At 45.5% G+C, this 20092-nt stretch overlaps 1 protein-coding gene across 1 annotated transcript; it reads left to right on the forward strand.

The window, feature by feature from the left end:
* The first annotated feature begins 1774 nt into the window (after nt 1-1774).
* On the forward strand, nt 1775-19384 carry LOC123865388 (retinal homeobox protein Rx-like). Its single transcript, XM_045906388.1, has 6 exons — nt 1775-2196; nt 8515-8675; nt 9105-9242; nt 16624-16711; nt 18786-18930; nt 19219-19384. Exons 1-6 carry the CDS (start codon nt 2127-2129, stop codon nt 19382-19384), a joined length of 768 nt encoding a protein of 255 aa, XP_045762344.1. The 5' UTR covers nt 1775-2126.
* Nucleotides 19385-20092: the final 708 nt, after the last annotated feature.

Consider the following 20092-nt stretch of genomic DNA (forward strand, 5'->3'; position numbering starts at 1 on the left):
TTTCGATGATTGTTAAATAACCCTCGGCGTCCAGATCGCGAGCTGGCGCTGGGTGACATGCTGCGATCGCGTCGCGCTCTCATTAAAAATTTATTTTGCATTTAGTTTTTAAAATTAAAACTCTCGAATAAACTGTACTTGTTGTGATTTGTATCCTCGCGTATGTTTCGGGAGAGCATTCCAGTATTTACTAACTTCTTGTCTAACTGCTATTGGCTCAAAATTCCCAAGTAAGAGTCACGCCATAAAGGTACCTGCTAACGGATACGCTTGGTGGGTAGCTACGGGGTAGGCTCGTATTAAACAACTCGCTCATCCGAAGCTTCCTGCAGCTCGGCGCTCGCTGGCGGCGCGGGCGGCGCGGGGAGCGCGAACAGAGAAACGTCAAATTCATTTCCGACGATTAGCGAGCTCGCCGAGACCTGCAGCGGGGCGGGCGGGGGGCGGTGCGGGGCGCGGGGCGGGGGGTCGCTAATGGGCTCGCTATTATTTTATTTTCCGGCGCAGAGAAAATTGCCTTAATTCGCGACAAAGAGACAGCAGAGTGGCGGAACTGCGTCTTTAAAGTAATAGCCATCGCTCCAGCCGCCGCCGCCGCGTTGCCGCGACCGGCGACTTCACAACCAGGTTTTTGGTTACCTACTTCAAAAAAAATATTAAAAAAACCGACTTCCAAAACCAGTACAAATTAATTATTTGTTCTACACGAGTAGGTACCTATGTATGTTGAAGTCGGGAGAGCTTCACGCTTTGATTTCCAGTTTCTTTTATTAGGTATACTCGCCCGACTTCATAAATACATACCTGCCTACACGTGTAGAAACAAAGTTTTTTTTACTTTGTAGTGGTTTTGGAAGTCAGTTTTTTAATATCATTCTAAGCTTTGAGTGGCATCAGGATTGAAGAGAACTTGGAATTCAAAAATGAAGTCATTGCTCGGCATTTGCAATTTTATTTCACGAGGAATAGTTCCTGAACTTTGTATGGCTCAGGAGTGTTGTAGTTGTTGTGTTGTGTGTTGTATGGCTCAGTGAGTACCACCCTGAATCATCGGGTTTGAGGAATTCAGACTTGGAGTGTAATCATGTACCTAAGTATGAAATCGTTGCTTGGTGCCTACAATATTAGTTCACTATGTGCACTTTCTGAATCTTGATAACTTCTTATGCGGGCAGTAGGTAACCCTGCATCAGCAGGATTAATTAATTGGATACAGGAATATTTATAGGACCACCACGAAAACTTCCACTGTTCATTAAAAAAAAATTTTGCAAATCGGTACAGAAGCCTCGAAAAAATCGGTGTAGGTACATACATTAAAAAAAAAAATAAGGGTTGAATTGAGAACCATCTCCTTTTTGAAAGTCGGTTAAAATATACCTACTTATCTATACACAATGCTATAATAAAGCAAACCCCTAGTTTGGTTGTTTGTGGGTTTTTTGAAGTTTCGGTTCATTTTAAGTAAAGCAGCCCTAGATCTCGGATTTTTGAAATCCCAGTTCGAGTTCATCGCGAGCTCCGTGCGAGTCGTCGTCACACGTGCGCCGCCGCGCGTCCACGCGAGCTTTGACGAGTGGACGCTTCGCGCTTTTGTGACCCCTAGCTTTGCGGATGACCAATCGCGACAGCGGGGCGGGGCGCGGGACAGAGACGGCGCTAGCGGAGCCCGCGGGGACGAGCGGGACGGCTGCGAGGCGGGAAGGCTCTAGCGGGAGGCGGCTCGGGCCGAGTGACACTCGCCGAAGCCATCAGTCAAACTTAGGCAACAGTCGGGTGGAGTTGTATGACTCCTCGCGAACGCTCAGCGTGCGAGTTTATTTCATAGTTCGTGAAATCGTAACTCTATCAGATTTATTATTTAATTTAATTATTCATAAAATATAAATAGCCTCCGTTGTGATATTATAGTTCTTAGTGGCGATTAATTTCTACTTAAAATTATGGGGACTAGAATTATCAAAAGCGGGTGAATAGACGTTACGTGGACTTTCAAATAATCGGATTTGGAGTCATCGGTCAGATCAACTGTGTCACTAGATACCCACTTACAATACACAAGTGCATTAGTTCAGTCAGTCGGTGAGTGAGCAGTGACTGATGTGCGGCGAGTAGCGCGCGACGCGATGGCCAGCAGTGCGCGGCGCGGCGCCGCCTACACCATCGACAGCATCCTGGGGCACCGCCGCACGCCCGGTACGCGCCCGACTCCTGATTCTGTTACAAGTAGGCCTGTGGCTGCGGTGTCGGCCGGTGGCTAGTGAACATGTAGTCTAAGATGGAAGTCACAAAGAAAGTAAAAGTCATAATGAGCACGTTATCTACAAACCAAGAGCAGACAATTACATAGTTCTAGAACAGGTTACATCGGCTACGCGGACGCGCAGGTACGCGTGTGTCGGGGAGGCAGGCAGCCTGCTAAGTTTCTACTATTAATCGCATTGTTATCATTAGCAAAGCCTTTATATTATTTAATACTTATTATAACCTAAGACTAGCTAATGCTCGCAACTTCATCCGCGTGGACTTAACAAATTTCAAACTCTTATTTTCGCCCTCGGGGGTTGAATTTTTAAAAATCCTCTGTTAGCAGAAGACTACGCCATAATTATAGCTGTCCGCCAAATATCCGTCAGGTAGTTTGAGCTGTGCGTTGATAGATCACTCAGTTATTTTTCCTTTTAAATTGTAGACTTCAATACGTGCATCTGAATCGCGTAGCGCCATGCGAAATAGGTAACTTCGATACAACTTTTTACCATCATAAATTATGCGGGAACCGTTTGTTTTTTCGGGAAAAAAGTAGCCTATATCACTTGTTAGGTCTTCAATTATGTCTATGCAAAAAATGTCGTCAATCCGTAGCTCTGTTGCGGCGTTATTGAACGACAAATGCGTGAAAGATGGAGGGCTATCCCGCAGGAACTGTTTGTTTTTCCGGGATAAAAAGTAGCCTATGTCCTTCCCCGGAAAATATCCTAAGTCGGTACCAAATTTCATCAAAATCGGTTCAGCGGTTTAGCCGTGAAAGCGTAGCAGACAGACTTGTCGTACCTACTCGTGTAGAAGACATACAAATAAGTTATTGTTTGGAGCTGAAACTTTAAATGGCTTACGTAAGTCAGTCCGTAGTGGTCGCTCTACGGAAGTGCTACGCCGTAGCGCCGTAGCGCCGCAGCGCCGCGCCGTGTAAAAGACATAAATAGGATCTCTTAGTTCGCGCCGCGTGCTACGACGCTCATTTTATCATTATTTTGTTGACGTACAAATCTTGTACTATATCTTGTACTAGACATAGTTTCTTGCAGAGATTTCACGGTCTCTACTGAAACCATATTATCAGGTTTTTGGGAAGCAAAATTGTTATTTAAGTCAATTTGTTTTATGTGGAACTTAGTACTTGGGTCCTACTTTGGTGAGCATTTAAATTGTAAGCTTTACTGAGACCTGAGCCGAGTCAAACCGTACCTCGCTTCCCAAATGCCGAGAATCAAAGCCAAAAGAAAATTTATTGATTTATTAGTTCAGCCCGCGACTTCGTCTGTCTGTTAGGTTTTTAAAGTCACGCGAGAAGTCTTCGATTTCCCGGAATCAAAATGAGCCTGTATCCTTCCCCGGGATGTGAGCAACTCTACACCAAACATCAGAATCCGTTCGTGAAAACCTAGCCAACATTAGCTTTCACATTTATTAGCACGAACTAGGCCTCATTCGCACGAGAGAACAAACGCATTCCCAAGTATCGGTTCACACGTCAACGCTTTTTTAACGCGCACTTTGTGTTATCAGCGCAACGCCGGGTTTTAGTGCAACGCTTTTTTAACGCTCGTGTGAATTAGGGCTTAATCAATAGTCCCCGAACTGTAGCGGCTCACTCTACGGCGGGTGAAGCGATATTGGCTCGGATTGGCTTGGAAAATAAAAAAATAAAAATATTCGTGGTGTTTCGAGATCTCGATGCATGTGAGACGCTCTGAAGTTAAGAGTGCTAGTTTTGCAGTTCTGGAAAGCCGAGTAGAAAGTAATCGAGCAGTTGGGTCAAAATAAATTATTAGTAGAGGGTATTCCCAAATTCGTATATTGTATATCCGTTATCCGTTGTTAATAATTTTAAGTTGGCTAACCATTTCAAATTATCGATTTAACTAAAAAGGGCGTCAAATTATGTCAAATGTTTATGACGTCACACAGCTAGTGTTTTTACGTCTAGTAGGTACTCATCATCGCCATTGTGCTTGACGAGTGACGAGCGACGAGCGACGAGCGACGAGCGACGAGCGACCAGGAGACAGTTTCTGCCGAGGGAGGATAACTTACCTCGTAATAATCGATGCCCGCATTATACATGCAACATTGGGTTTGTTTGTTCTTCAATCGCGCCACACAGAGCGACGGATTGATGAAATTTTTTGCATGATATAATTAAAGACTCGGAGAGTGATAGACGTACTACTTCTTACCAAGGAAAATCAAAAAGTTCCCCGTGATTTGAATGCGCTGAACGTACGCGGATAAAGTCGCCGGCATGAGCTAGTCCGCACGGCGATCACTCCGAGTCCGTTCTTCCCCACGAGCGTCATCCAATTCAAATAACCCCAAATAGATATTAATATTCCCGACTTACACAAAGTACACAGCGCAGCGGCCGCGCAAACTAATAACCGACCCCCCGCGGCGCCGCGGCGTATGTGCCGCGACGCCGCCACGCGAAACTAATCTATAATGACTTGTGTAAAGAGCTAAAATAGCGTGTTCGATCAAACACCTCGTTGAGTTGTACAACAAATAGTGATTTGGAAATATGATGATTATCTCGGGTGGCTGCGCGTGAAAGGACTCTTCACATGTCGTTACCTGGCGGCGCTACCGGCGCGCGGAGCTTTTAACGATTTTTGTGTTCTGTTCCATACAATAAGATTGATTCAATACGATTTCTCCTTTAACAGAATCCATTCTTTCTTAGTTAGCTACTCTTATGTAACTTTAACTTTTCCGATCATTAACTGCTCGAGAAGAAAGCGCCGAGCGCGCTCTGCTCTGAGAAGCGATCCGTAACGAACTAATTCATTTTCCTTCATCATCATCGCCGCCAACCCACTACTGAGTACAGCTCTTTTCGCAGAACAGAAAGGTTTAGGTGGCAGTCGCCATCAGCTGGCCAAAGCGAAGCGGCAGACTCCACACATCTTCCAAAACAATATGAATATGATGTCTTCAGTTATTAAAACGAGTGATATCAATCGCTCGGAACGCACACGACTCCAAAGTTAGAGTCCGGAATCGAACACTCGATCTTCCGAATGGCAGACGCTCGCCTCGACTCTCAACCGCTGGGCTATCACGGCTCTCCGTATACTCACTCCTTTTCCTTACAACATTTCAATTATTTCATTGTTTTTATTTGTTACTCTTATACGAGGAAAGCGTAAACAGTTTCACCGATAATGAAGGCAGATTGAAAGATAATACCGTCCGTGGGCGGAGTCGCGGGCCGATGCTAGCGGAGGGCGCCCGACGCTCCCCGTGAGAAATTACCACTCAATAAAATAAAATCGGCGAATTGCAAAATTATTTGGCTTTATACGTAGACACTCGTGTCGACACGCGTCAGTTGACCCGCTGCCGGGGAGATTTGTTTTATTAATATCATACTTTTAAAGTAGGAAGAAATCGTCGTGAGGAAATCTGCCATCTCTGTATGGAAAACCTTTACAAATCTCCATAGTGTGCTCAAAGGTGTCTCAAGTCTGCCAATGTTTACCTCCTTAGTACTTATACCTATTAGAGCTACTCTATCTATTCCACACTAACCATACAATTCAAAGAACTTAGGTATATTTTACGAAACGATTGAAAAGGACTGAATATTTATTCAGAGATAATAATGCTCGGAAGATGTCATTACTATCAATTGGAATTCGATCAAACCGGTTCACGAAAATGATATAAAGTACCGCTCTCGATTCTCGATGTTATCATAATAGTACCATTTGAGAGTATACCGACAAGTTTAACAATTCAGATTGTATCAGCATTTCCGACCTTGTTCCCCGGCGACGCGGGCGACGCGGGCGACGCGGGCGACGCGGGCGACGCGGGCGACGCGGGCTCGCGCGGCCGCACGGCTCGCGCGGCGTGCGACGATGTAACGAGCCACACTTGAAGCGGCAATTCGACGGGATTACTTCAGCTGCGACGGCGACGTACAAAGTATTGCAATCTCCTTCACAATTGGCAAAGCAGTTAGGATTTTATTCACAGAATTCAAACAGGAGAAAATTTTCAGCTCCATATACCTATCTGTGTACCTATTCGTTCGTGTCATAAGTCATCACCGAAGATGATTGTAAGGATCAGTACGAACCGCGGCCCATCGTTCACTTCACATTCTCTAGAAATATTTTAAGCGCAACAAAATGTTTACTAAGCTCAGTTACGTATCAGTCATCAGCGACCCTTTGGGGTTCACCAAGATTAAATTGTTGCGATCCTTCGCCCAAGTGTTACCGTAGTCGTCGATTTTTGGGTCACAGCTATCGAAAATGAATAAAATAGACACAGAGAATGTAATATTATGTTCCACTAGAATTAGATGCTGCGCTTCACAGTGCCAACACGCTCGGAGGAACATCGGTGTCGGCGCCACTGTCAATCTTACGAGTACACTTCTACACTTTAGGCGCAGTTGGTTTGCAAAAATCAAGCTTGCGCGAAAACAATATTCACGTAGCTTTAGTACGTATCGTCTGTTGTTAGTTGTAATTACTTAGCCACGTTCGTAGGAACGGACTGCGTGTAAAGCGTGTTGCGATGACCACAACTGTGTTGGGGAACATTCATATCGTTGAATAAACGCTTTATGTTTTTTAATATCAACAACGACATAATCGAAATGGATCATTGTAGGGATCATAATGCGCGCAGTTGCTCCGCTCGCTAGCGCCCGCCGCCCGGCGCCGCTCGCTCCGACAACAATCACGGCGCGGCTTAACTGAAATACAATTAGTACAAGTAAATAGTGCGACTAACGTCGAGTGACGTTGAGTGCTTCACAAAAAGCGTATTTAGCCGTCGGACTGGCTGCAGCGCCGCCGCGCCGGTCGTCGCTAGCGAGGGGTACTAATTCGCTATTATCGAGGGCAGGTTTGCGCCGGATTAAGAGATCGATGTCACGCCGGTGCATCCTCGCTGGGAACACACACACACACACACACAATGCTAATTCGTGTTTGATCAAGCGATGTTAATGTGTTTTAGCAACATGACATTTTGCCATTTAGCTTATATTGCCATGTGAACCGATATTACTCGGCGATTATACCTATTAAACTCTCATATTTCGAGTGTTGGGGCTTTTACGAAGAGTACAGAATAACAAATCATTTTAACCAACTTTACTACTACTAGTAAGTAACTTTTGGTGCAGGGACGGTGCCAACGGAACTAAGCCTCCGCTGTGCGTTCGTCCGTCTGTCGGCGGGCTGTATCGCGGGAACCGTAATAAGTAAAGATTTAGAAAGAAGAGAAGGAAAGAGTAAGAAAGAAGAGTTGAAATGCTCACAGAATAAGTATTCGTATGGCCACTATCGCTACAAATCACTGTTCTATTCTCTAATCTCTAATTAATTTTGTATCTTCTAGTAAGGGGTTTAGTGTCTTGAGTAACAGTTTTTCAAAAAATTTCGAAATAACTGGTAACAAAGAGATAGGTCTGTAAATCTGTATGATGTTGTTTCATGGCACGTGTCCCGCTCGGCAACCACAGCAACTTCAGCAGCATAGCTCCGGAACATGTCTGTCGAAATGACGCATTGATGACGTTGGTAACTTTCACTAAAGCTTTTCGAGGTTTTTTATAATTTCTCTGCTAATGAGATCGTATCCTGGAGATTTTTTGCCTCACTTTATTTCTTCAAATACTTTCTTTGATGCCGCAAGTCTAATATTTTGCAGATTATCTTAGCTATCTTCATTCTCGATGAGATCATTTGGTTCGAATACGTCATTATCTTCCAGATGCTGAGCGAATATACAGTGTAACCAGAACGCTAGCTAAAACTTAGCAATATTATTATACTACCTTTACACAATCCAATGCCAATAACCATTTGCCTTATCTTGTAGTTTTAGTGATTTAGAATTTTTCTAACCCGCATTGTATAGCGTGCAAAACTCCGGTCAATGCCCCGCCTACGACGCGGCTTTGATTTCGAGTGACCTATTTACGGAACGTTCGTTGACCTCTAACATTAGTTAAATGTTTTAATTGCAATATATTTTGAACTTTAAAAAAAATGCAGGTTTTAATTTTTTTTTGTTATTTTTTTTTTGGTATCTTATTATTAATCCTCGGTACTATCGCGTCTTCGATTTTTAATCGATGACGGATTATGCTAAGCTGACTTTTGTACGTCTGTTATAAATTTGCTAACTTCCATATTGAGCTGGTCTGGGCATTTGAAGAGGACCGTTAGGTAAATAAAGAAATTTGACGAAAGGCTATGTTTTTGTCAGATGGTGTGGATCGCTGCGTGGAAATGAAGAGCGAGGGCATCCACTCCGACTCGGAGCACGAGGCGGAGCACGAGCACGAGCACGAGCACGAGCCGAGCGCCGAGCCCGAACGCGCAGAGATGGACGCGCTGGACGCCATGGACGCGGGCCGGCCGCGCAAGGTAACTTGCTACGCTTGATGCGTCGCGCGTCGTCCGGCGACTCGGAGCAGGGCAAAAAGAAAGATTTTGAAACAATTTAAAAGAAATTTATTCATTTTTCAGCTTTTAAAGTTCTTAAAACAATTCATTTTATAATATTCTGAGTCTACATGTACACTGATATCAAGCGTTCAATACTGGCTCGCCCCAGTTTCACGCGCCTACTATCTTAGAATTCCTTTCTGGACATACACGTTTCCTTGCGATGTTTTCATTCAGTAAAAAGTGCGTCACTGTAAAACCTAATTAAGTGACTTGTTGAGCATCAAATAAACATTTGAAACTCGGTTGATTTTTTAAAGATTCTCAAATGTCGTTGAGTGTCGCGCGCTCACCCGGCGCGCGGCGTCTCATGTTGTTCAATGTCGGTGTGGTGTGTGTTGCAAGCAGGTGCGCCGCAGCCGCACCACCTTCACCACGTACCAGCTGCACGAGCTGGAGCGCGCCTTCGAGAAGACGCAGTACCCCGACGTGTTCACGAGGGAGGAGCTCGCCATGAGGCTCGACCTCAGCGAGGCCAGAGTGCAGGTCGGTGTCCGCACCCCGCACACACCGCAGCCCGCACATACCGCACCCCATACACACCGCAGCCCGCACATGCCGCACACCGCACACACCGCACACCGCACCACCTTCACCACGTACCAGCTGCACGAGCTGGAGCGCGCCTTCGAGAAGACGCAGTACCCCGACGTGTTCACGAGGGAGGAGCTCGCCATGAGGCTCGACCTCAGCGAGGCCAGAGTGCAGGTCGGTGTCCGCACCCCGCACACACCGCAGCCCGCACATACCGCACCCCATACACACCGCAGCCCGCACATGCCGCACACCGCACACACCGCACACCGCACCACCTTCACCACGTACCAGCTGCACGAGCTGGAGCGCGCCTTCGAGAAGACGCAGTACCCCGACGTGTTCACGAGGGAGGAGCTCGCCATGAGGCTCGACCTCAGCGAGGCCAGAGTGCAGGTCGGTGTCCGCACCCCGCACACACCGCAGCCCGCACATACCGCACCCCATACACACCGCAGCCCGCACATACCGCACACCGCACATGCCGCACCTCACACATACCGCACCCCGCACACACCGCACACCGCACCACCTTCACCACGTACCAGCTGCACGAGCTGGAGCGCGCCTTCGACAAGACGCAGTACCCCAACGTGTTCACGAGGGAGGAGCTCGCCATGAGGCTCGACCTCAGCGAGGCCAGAGTGCAGGTCGGTGTCCGCACCCCGCACACACCGCAGCCCGCACATACCGCGCCCCATACACACCGCAGCCCGCACATACCGCACACCGCACATGCCGCACCTCACACAAACCGCACCCCGCACATACCGCACACCGCACATACCGCACCCCACACATACCGCACACCGCACCCCGAACATACCGCACACTGCACATACCACACCCCGCACATACCGCACCTCACACATACCGCACACCGAACATACCGCACCCCACACATACCGCACACCACACATACCGCACCCCAAACATACCGCACCTCACATATACCGCAGCCCGCACATACCGCACACCGCACATGCCGCACCCCACACATACCGCACCCCGCACATAATACATACGAGTACGAATATTCTGTAGTTCTGTAATTATTTGGACAGAGGATCCATCAGCTAATGACGAAAATGATGACACAATTGATTAAATTATAATTTAATTTAAAATTAATAAAATACATCATCAATTTAATTAAGAACTTAACGATTGTTAATAAATATAAATACATTTGTAATCAGGTACTGGGCGAAAGCGTAATTAAATTCGCCGTAACTATTCAGTAACTACATAATGAAGCTCGCGATGAGTTCCGCGGTTCGTTTGTGGGGCGATATTGCCTTCGCGCACATTCATTTCGCGATCCCTGGAACTACTGATAGAGACATTTATAATTTAATATTATTTAGCCCAGTAATTTGGTCCTCAAAAAGGGGCTTATCTGGAAAGTTTTCAGAATGTTATGCAAATTGGTGGTTTTATAGATTTCGATGTGCTCTTTCCGAATTTTTATTTTGCCACCTCGTACCTTTGCCGCTCGCGCCGCCATCTTGGAAAAAAAATAATTATTAACGTAGATAACGAGCACAGAATTGTACGAGAGTGAATTTGCGTTTGAAGCGAACACTTGTAACTGCAATACTGCGCGGACCCCGCGATCTACAGCCTGTCCGACTCCTGACCCCAGCACTAGAGGCTGTCGGTGGCCCGCTGCAGCTTCACTCGAGTTGCCGCTCCGAGAGCTTGCAGGCGTGTGCGGCTGCGCTCATCAACAGCGATACCTCAGACGTCCAGCAGGATGTTTTTGTACCGGGCGGTCGGAGTGCGCTGTGTATTAACTCGACTAACGCTTACATTCAGCAGACGTCCACTGCTGGGCATAGGTCTCCCGCAGAGGTTTCCACGCGTAGACTCTCCTGTACACTCGTTTAATATAACTTGTTTTTGAATAATAGAATAAAATAGGTCGACAACTGATCTAGAGGGGATTTTTCAACGCTGCGCTTTGGTGCGAGGTCGCGATTCCGAAACATTTATTTTTCAATAAACAACACAACAGTTCACATATTATACCCATATCCAAAGTTACAGCTGTTTCCATTATAGTGAAAAAAGTTGAAAAAACTATAACCCGACTACGGAAAAAATAAGACAACTTGAACCCGACTTGGTACAAGTAAAATAAACTAAAAAGAAAGAAACAAGATTGTGCTTAGTGCTATCATCGTCTTGATTGAGATTCAACACAAAGGCCGTGGTCGTGCGTTGTCGACAGCGTATTTCTTATCCTTGATTGACGGAATTCCCAGTGATTTTATTTGTCTACCAAATTAGAATATTTTCTTTTTGCTGTCGACAACGCACGACCACGGCCTTTGTGTTGAATCTCAATCAAGACGATGATAGCACTAAGCACAATCTTGTTTCTTTCTTTTTAGTTTATTTTACTTGTACCAAGTCGGGTTCAAGTTGTCTTATTTTTTCCGTAGTCGGGTTATAGTTTTTTCAACTTTTTTTTATTTGAAACTTTTCCGTTTTAATAAGTCTATGATGCGACGATTAACTGAGGTCTCGTAAATAGCCAATAGGTGGCGCTGCTGTATGAGAAATAATAAAATTATAATAAAATGGGATTTCTGTCGCTTGGTATATTTTAATGATAACTATATATTATATATTTAAATAATAAAAAGAATAATCAATTAATAGGGTGCAAGAACTGTGATCAACTACGTACTATATGAGAAATTCTGTGAGCTATGCGTTGTAAGCAGCTAGTGGCGCCATCGGTTATGTCTAATCGAAACGAATTTAATTATAGTAAAATGGGGTTTCTGTCGCTTGGTATATTTTAATACTAACTAAATTTATATTTATGAACTCAGAATTTTTTTCTCTTTCGTTGGACATCCCACTCGACGCAATAGCAATAAAAAAAATTCGAGACCCTCACTTTTTTTGATGTAACTTCCGTCAGGACGATTTTTTTCGTATAAAGTATAGCCTATGTCACCCGGGCCATTACAAAGAATCGATTGACACCTCATTCATCAAAATCGGCCCAGTAGTTTAGGCGCTACGGTGGAACACACAAAATCTGGATACAAACATACATACATATTTACATACATACATATTTACATACATACATACATACATACATAGACTGCTAAAATCATAACCCTTCCTTTCGGCTTTGCCGTAGTCGGGTAAAAAAACACTATGACAGTAGAACACTCATACGGTTCGTAATTTCGTGGTCATGTTAACTGTCGCACCTGTTGCACATGATTAGATTGCCCATTGATGGTTGAACGTACGATATTCAGCGGAATGTGTACACACTCAGTGTACAGTGTACACTCAAACAGGAGGAGTGCACCAGCGGGTGTCGCAGTGGCGCGGTGAGAGGCGGCGACGCGGCGGCCACAACGCGGCAATTAGCATTAGCGCCATTGTCCGCGCGGAGTGCACGCACACTTGTCGCACGCTAGTGGCCTACTACATGGAAGCTTAGTGGTAGAAAACAACATCTTCAATTAGATCGAACATTCACTTTTATTTCATTGTACAACTCATGCGTATAAACTTCTGTCGTGAAATGTTGTAATATAGCGGCTACACACGCGACAGATACTTACTGGCGGGAAATCAGTGTTGACGACCCATAGTACCGACACATACATTAATCGCTAAGTAAGATTGAGTTGACAGCGGGCGGGCGGCGCGGGCGGGCGGCGCCGGGCGGCAGCGGCAGGCTCGTCCACAATGGCCGCTAATTCAGCGTCATTATACTCATTACATCCTCACGCTAATGTCTCGTGTTGTGCTAATTGTGCGCCCCCCCTTCTCCCCCCCCCCCCCCCCTCTCCTCGTCTGCAACTTTGCTGCACTAATTGCTAAAACTTCCGAACTGTTACAAGTCCTATTCTGACTTTGCCTTTCACGACATACATTTACACTCTAATGATTTTGTTCTTATGTCAAGCGTAGGTATTCCACAAAACGGTAGTACCGAAATTGAGTATCGACGTGGTCGTAGTGAGAGTTACTGCTCGTCAGTCGGCCGGGTCGAGTCGTGTCGGGTCGTGTCGGGTCGTGTCGTGTCGGGTCAGGTCGGCGGCGACTAACAATAGTTTAATTAAGCACGGTTTGAGCGCGAGAGCTCTCCAACTGCAGTTAAAGTGAGCGGCGCTGCAATTTGGTAATTACTCGGCGAGGGCGCGTGGGGGTGCGCGGGGGTGCGCCCGGCGTGAGGGGGGGGGGGGGGGGGGAGGTAATCTCGCGGCCTCGAGAGCAGTCGGCACAGACAATAAAACACTTTAATATTTCGCAGGGCTGCATTCGCCTAATGAGGAATTCATTTCGGTCATTAGATGCTCTGCAGTACGTCTTTAATTGCGCCTCGTTACACCGCGCCAAGATTGGCTCTCGTGTCGCCTCCTCGCCTCGCCTCCTCGCCTCATCGCCTCGCCTCACTCGCTCGCCTCGCTTCGTGAATGGAACATCAACGGCTATTGTAATGGCTCCGTTTAACGCGAGATGAAGTTCTCCAGCTGCTGCGCCTCTCGTGTTACAGGCTCTTACAATACAGTACACTCCGCAGTACTCCGTAGTAGACACTTACAACACTGAATTATATCTTTCCATTTGATTTGTTTTAGCTGTCGTAGATTCCTACTCACTAGGTATATGCAGAACTGCCTTCCATATATTTATAATAATAAATCATAAAACTTCCCTTTTGTTTATTAAAGTTTCAAGCACTATGTACATCTTCCAAAACGGTGCATTTTCCAAATCATGAATTCAGACATTTTTATTAAGTTACATCAAAGGCTCCAATCCTGTATGCTTCCACCGCTGGACCTCATCGAGAGCGCACCCCCAAACACGGTCCTCCGCCTTCCTTATCCACCCGCCGCGCTGGCCGCTGACGGCGTCGCTCGGCGCAGCGCCGGCGCCGGCAGCAGCCCTGCCGCGGAGGGCGCGGTTCTTACATCCCACTCGGCTCGCGTCAATTGCGTTCAATCCTCTCGTAGATGGCGCGCAGCACTCTACAGGAGGGTGGAGTGAGCCGCGCAAAGCGGCGAACAGTGGCGGTGTAACGCGACTCCACTCCACGCGAACAATGCGCGCTCAATCAGTCTCGTTTTATTTCAAGTCGGCTCTAATTAAATTGAACTGCTTCATTAGTGGAACCACTAATACTCCGGCTGCTCGCTAGTGTACACGCAAGTGGCTGAACTCTTATAAACCAGTCAAGTGCGAATGGGGCCTCGCTCGTGTAGGGTTCCGCACATAATTATGAACATCACATTTTTCGGTGTATGAAATATTTCTTTTCCGAGCCTGAACATCGCAATTAACAGTAAAGGAAAAACCCAAAAATGATCGTCTGTTTTGGCCACAACTTTCAAACTATTTTATAAATCGTTGTATTCAGAATTTGTTGTTTAAATCTATACTAATATTATAAAGAGGAAACCTTTGTATTTTTGTATGTTTGTATTGAATAGGCTCAAATACTACTGGAACGATTTCAAAATTTCTTTTACCATTACTTAGAGGGATTCTTCCGAATCCGTATAGGCTATATTTTATCCCGGAAAATAGATAGGATTTTTCGTTGTAGTGAAAATTGTGGAGTAAGGCGTCGAAAACACTGCCGTACGTTAACGATTCTCGCGAACGCTGCCTAAATGGTTAGAGATGTATGGTTGACTTCTACAGAAAAGTTGTAGAACTCAATAATGCCTACAAAAAAGTCCGCAATAGTATAAACCAAACATTTATATTTTAGCCATTATAACCACTTTTCCATAGAACACCCGTGCGAAGCCGGGGCGAGTCGCTGGTACAATATAATATGGTACATAATATACCAAAATTTCATATTCCACCAAAAAAATAATTTAATTGATTTGGTTTTGGCTCAACGTTCTACAATAAATATCAAAATTTTAGGTTAGTGACTCCTGCCGAGGGCTATAAGCCCTTCGGGTACGGACTGCCCATCTCCAAGATACGAGTTAGGTCAGTGTTCAATTTTATTATCAGTTCAGCAGTTGAGACGTGACACACAGACAGATTGACAAACACTTCGGAATTATTTTTAGAGCGATAATGGATCGCAATCTGCCAGGAAGTACCTGCCTACCAATCTTGTATCGGTTGGATGTTGCTGAGAACAGTAGTTTAGATGATGTGACAAAATTATACAAAGTGAAGCGGGTGACATTATGCTCCGATTTATTTTCAGAGAAAACAATTTCAGAGATAACAATGCTATTGTCGAACTTCGATAATGTATGTTCTTCGAGGCGAGAGTGACCCTCAGGCATCTCGTAGGTATGTACCTCAGCGTGCTCCGATGCAGACCTCGCATGATAGTCGGCAAGCGCAAGCTGTCACGCAATAAAAGAAATCTGTATATAACGAAGTACATTTTCCTATTCTCAAGAGTTTCTATGGTTTGGCTTCAATCGAGCGTCTCACAGTAATTGTAACGTTTAAGTTCAGTCAATTTCACCCCTCCTCCCCCCCCCCCCCCCACTCCGCCGCCCCCGCCCGCCTCTCGACGTCGCCGCAGCGAATGGACTCATTTGGAAATTATGAAATTATAGCATTTTTGCCTTTCGCCGGCTACAATGTCTTTTTATTAGCGCAATGCGGCTCGACTAGCTCAATTTGTTTCTATTCTCCGGCGCCGCCATGCAAATGTGGATTGAAACGGAAAGCGACAGAGTTGAATTTCCATTGTGTGGGATCGCGCGCGAAAACCACGTATGCGTAATTGCTTTTCATTACGGCCCCATTGTAGTGGAGAGCGGCAAATTGGCGACAATTACGCGATAAAAAACATTCAAAGTGGACGCGGAGACTCCGGCGTGCCGACCGTGCCGCGCCGTGCGGCATGGTGCCGTTGCTGACTCCGGCGTGCCGTCCGTGCCGCGCCGTGCCGCATCGTGCCGTAATTGCTGACTCCGGCGTGCTGGGTTCAGATACTTGTCTAGTTAACCGATACACGAAACAGATAAACACAACAAAGTAGTTGCAAAACAACAATCGAATGAATCGAACAATTGAACAATCGAATGTCGATTTAACAATCGATTAGTCGATTTCTCGATTCATCGATTGTTAGCTGATCTACAAAGCGCATGGTCTTGAACGAATAAATCAAAAATCTAAATCAATAGCCCATTACACACAATTTTCGACTTATCGTCCCAGACCCCCACATTAAGTAACAATAAATAATTAACCAATCGAAAATAATCGATTATTTTTCGATTGTTCGACTAATCGCCTTTGTCTTTACCTACTATTGGTAACGATGGGTATGGTGTAAAGTGAAGTACTGGTTGCGCAGGTGTGGTTCCAGAACCGGCGCGCCAAGTGGCGCAAGCGCGAGAAGGCGCTGGGCCGCGAGCACGCGCCCTTCCTGCACCACGACCACGGTAACTATCCACGGAGTGCCAGCACTGCCCAGTGCCCAGCTCTCCGCCTTCCCACGTTACATCCGCCAGCCCGCAACTTTACGGAGTTACGAAGTAGCATTGCCAAATAAATACAAGTAGGTTTGCCAGGCCCTGTCGAATACAAAACAATTGTGTGACTACTACACTGTTACAACTATAAACAACCGGAACGTATCATTATAATGACATTATCGCCCAATTTGGTGATATTCAATATCTACTCACGATCTCCGCCGCCCTGCTCCGCGCCGTCATTAGCGCATCACCACGAGCTACGGGAATCGGTTTAATGTCACCAACATGTTTATATCGCTTTAGTTTTATTATTTATCTAATTGTGAGTAGCTGCACGATATTTTTGAATAAAAAATTCATAACTTTTATCCAAAGATTAGTGCAATATAAGATGGAGACGCTTTTTCCTTGCTCCTCGCTTCACTTGTGATGACTTCTAATGGCTACTTTCACACCGATCAAAGCGAGGACGATTTTTTTATTGACGTGGAATTTATTTCTAGAAATTCATAACATTTAGTTTAGGTAGAGCAAAACATAATTTTTATTACAACTTTCGTTAGATAAGATTAGGTAAGCCCAGTAAAGTTGATGAGGTTTTTGTTTAAATAGAGTTAGCCTCCATAAAATACTATAAGCCAAAAAATAGTAGGTCCGTTTTATTTAACAAAATGTATCGGGAAATAATTAGACGTATGGTGTGACAAGGAAAGCCTATAATTACACAGTTATCGGCCGAGGATCGCAACAACTACGCGTAGCTACGCGCTACGGGGCGACGCGACGCGTCATTAGAGCGTGATATGATAACGCGTGCAACTTAGTGGACGGTTTGTGGACTGGTGATTACCACAGTTTACCGATCACTATCATATAACAGTGCAGGGTTGGCAATTAATAGATCTACATTATAATAATTGTCTTCTTTTTCATTCACATGAAAATAGATTTGAATTTCTCTAGCGTTGAAATGTTATAATTGCCAGATTTCGACGTATTTATCTTCACGAAATGTACAGTTGATACTCGAGAAGTAGCTAAGTTCCTGCCGAGTTAAACTTCCATAGGACATTGAATTAGGTAAAATATGTATGTATGTTTTTGGGATATTGGAAAACAAAATAGTTTTAATGGCCGTAGATTTTGTAAAATGGAAAAATAAAGTGGCCAGACTTGAATTGAAGTGAGCTTCGTGAAGTAGTGATAGCAGCCACTGCACTGACAGGTGCCAGGTGCGAGTACACAGACGTGCAGTGTGTCGCAAGTACTCGATACCTATTGCAGGAGCAGCCGGCTCACCTGTTGGAGCAATCGATATTGTTATTCGATTATTTAGTATCGATTGTTGACGTTAAGCGTTGTTTATTGAACGCCATATTTGAAGTAGGTATTATGATAATAACTGGGAATTGTTACATTACAACATGAATGTAATCTTTGTACCGATTACCTGTAGTTTAGTTTAGTGCACTGTCGTGTTTATAGTTTAGTTTAGTACATAGAATCATGACTTACCAGTTACCAGGGATAACCGGGCCGAGACGACGCATACATTAATACATTTTAGTACATAACGTGACTTTCTTTGACAGATTAAAATATTGTGGCTCGGTCAGACGCTTTAGTTAGTCGTCGGGATCTTGAAAGTTCCCTACTATGATTTTTTTGAGGTTCCTGGACCAATTTGCAAATTATTATTTTTTAATCATTAGAGAAAGATTGCGAGACGATCCTATAAATTATGTTAGATTCAACTCTTTAATCCCACTGCTGCAGGGTTGCTGCCAACCTAGAACATGGAGATTCAGAAACCGTCGATAGTGGGAAGTACAAGAGAAAGATTTCACAATAATTGAACTCCCAGCCCTCCCAACGCTCCCAACCCTCCCAACCCTCAACCCTCAACCCTCAACCCTCAACCCTCAACCCTCAACCCTCAACCCTCAACCCTCAACCCTGATAGACGACGTAAGCTACTGGACCATAGTGTAAACGTCGTTTAATAAGAGTTGGTTTTCAAGTTTTGTGTATGATATAGGTGTGGGCGAGTGGCCACCCGGCATGGGCGTGGGCGTGGGCGTGGGCGGCGTGGGCGTGGGTGCGGGCGAGTGGTGGCTGGGGCTGGGCGCGCCGCTGTGGCACGAGGCGCAGCCCGCCGCCGCTTTCCGTGCGCTGCTGCACAGGTAACTGTGACACGTTCCTCAAGTACAGCTCACTTTCGTCCGCAACTACACAGCCAACCAGCTGCTGCGTTCACAATATCATAGATAAATACAGGAGGTCGGGGTTACGCGCTTTACTCGTCGCTAGTCTTACGTACATTTTTGGAAATTACTCACTAGGTACTTATAGTGTCTCAGGGTTTTAATATAGAGCATTTATCACGCGCTTTGTAGTGAATTAAACATAGTCAGGGATCCTGCACGCAGTGCATCGTCCGACAGAGCGTGATGCGCGAGTGTGTGTGGCAGGTACGTGCTGGCGCTGCCGCCGCCCGCGCCGCCCTCGCCGCCGCCGCGCTCGCCGTCGCCGCGCGCCGAGCCGCCGCTCGCGCCGCGCGCGCCGCACGCGCCGCACGCGCCGCACGCCGACGCGCTGCGCGCGCTGCACGACCGCTACAGCCGCGTGCACACGTAACCGGCCGCCGCCACGCCCGCGCCGCCTGCGCGTCCGACGTACTGTTCCAATGAGTAGGTACACTCCACCTGTACGCGAACTCTAAAGCGCGGTTGTACACATGACAAAAGCGTGGTAAAAACGGTGACGTGGCGGCGGACCGCGGCACCGGACGCGGGGTGATCTATTTCGGCGATATTGTGATATAAAGCGAGTTCGGCGATAATATTGTCCCTTTACTTGTCAGTGGAAACAACATCTGCGCTGCGTCCGCGCCACGTCTCCGGTGTGACCACTCGTTACTGTATCTACTGTAACAACTGAATTGTTATATTTTATTGAAAACACGAAACGATCAGTTACTATAAAGTACTGAAATACATAAATGATTCAGTAGAGTATGAATGTTATGTACAGTTATTTCGAAAATATTTTATTTGTTATACCTACCTATAAGAATTAATAATTATGTAGAATACATAATTATTAAATAATAATAATTATGTAGAATCCCACCGATTGAGGCATTATTACAATTACCTATCATTATGAACACAAAGCTAATCTAACTTATTTTATAAAACTTTTAGCGAACAGCTATAAACAAAAGATATCATTTTAATAGAACGAACGAATAAATCGAAAATCTAAATCATTTGCGCATTGCATTCAATTTTCGAGCCATTCGTCCCAGACCCGCGCCCAAAATAACAATTTGAACAACCGAAA

This window comes from Maniola jurtina, chromosome 5, assembly GCF_905333055.1.
Source record: "Maniola jurtina chromosome 5, ilManJurt1.1, whole genome shotgun sequence".
Lineage (NCBI taxonomy): Eukaryota > Metazoa > Arthropoda > Insecta > Lepidoptera > Nymphalidae > Maniola > Maniola jurtina.

What these genes read in the sequence shown, in the direction of transcription:
- LOC123865388 (XM_045906388.1), top strand. Translation starts at nt 2,127, where the DNA reads ATGGCCAGCAGTGCGCGGCGCGGCGCCGCCTACACCATCGACAGCATC. An exon ending in TCAGCGAGGCCAGAGTGCAG is followed by an intron (nt 9,243 to 16,623) that starts GTCGGTGTCCGC and finishes CTGGTTGCGCAG; the next exon opens with GTGTGGTTCCAGAACCGGCG. An exon ending in TTCCGTGCGCTGCTGCACAG is followed by an intron (nt 18,931 to 19,218) that starts GTAACTGTGACA and finishes TGTGTGTGGCAG; the next exon opens with GTACGTGCTGGCGCTGCCGC.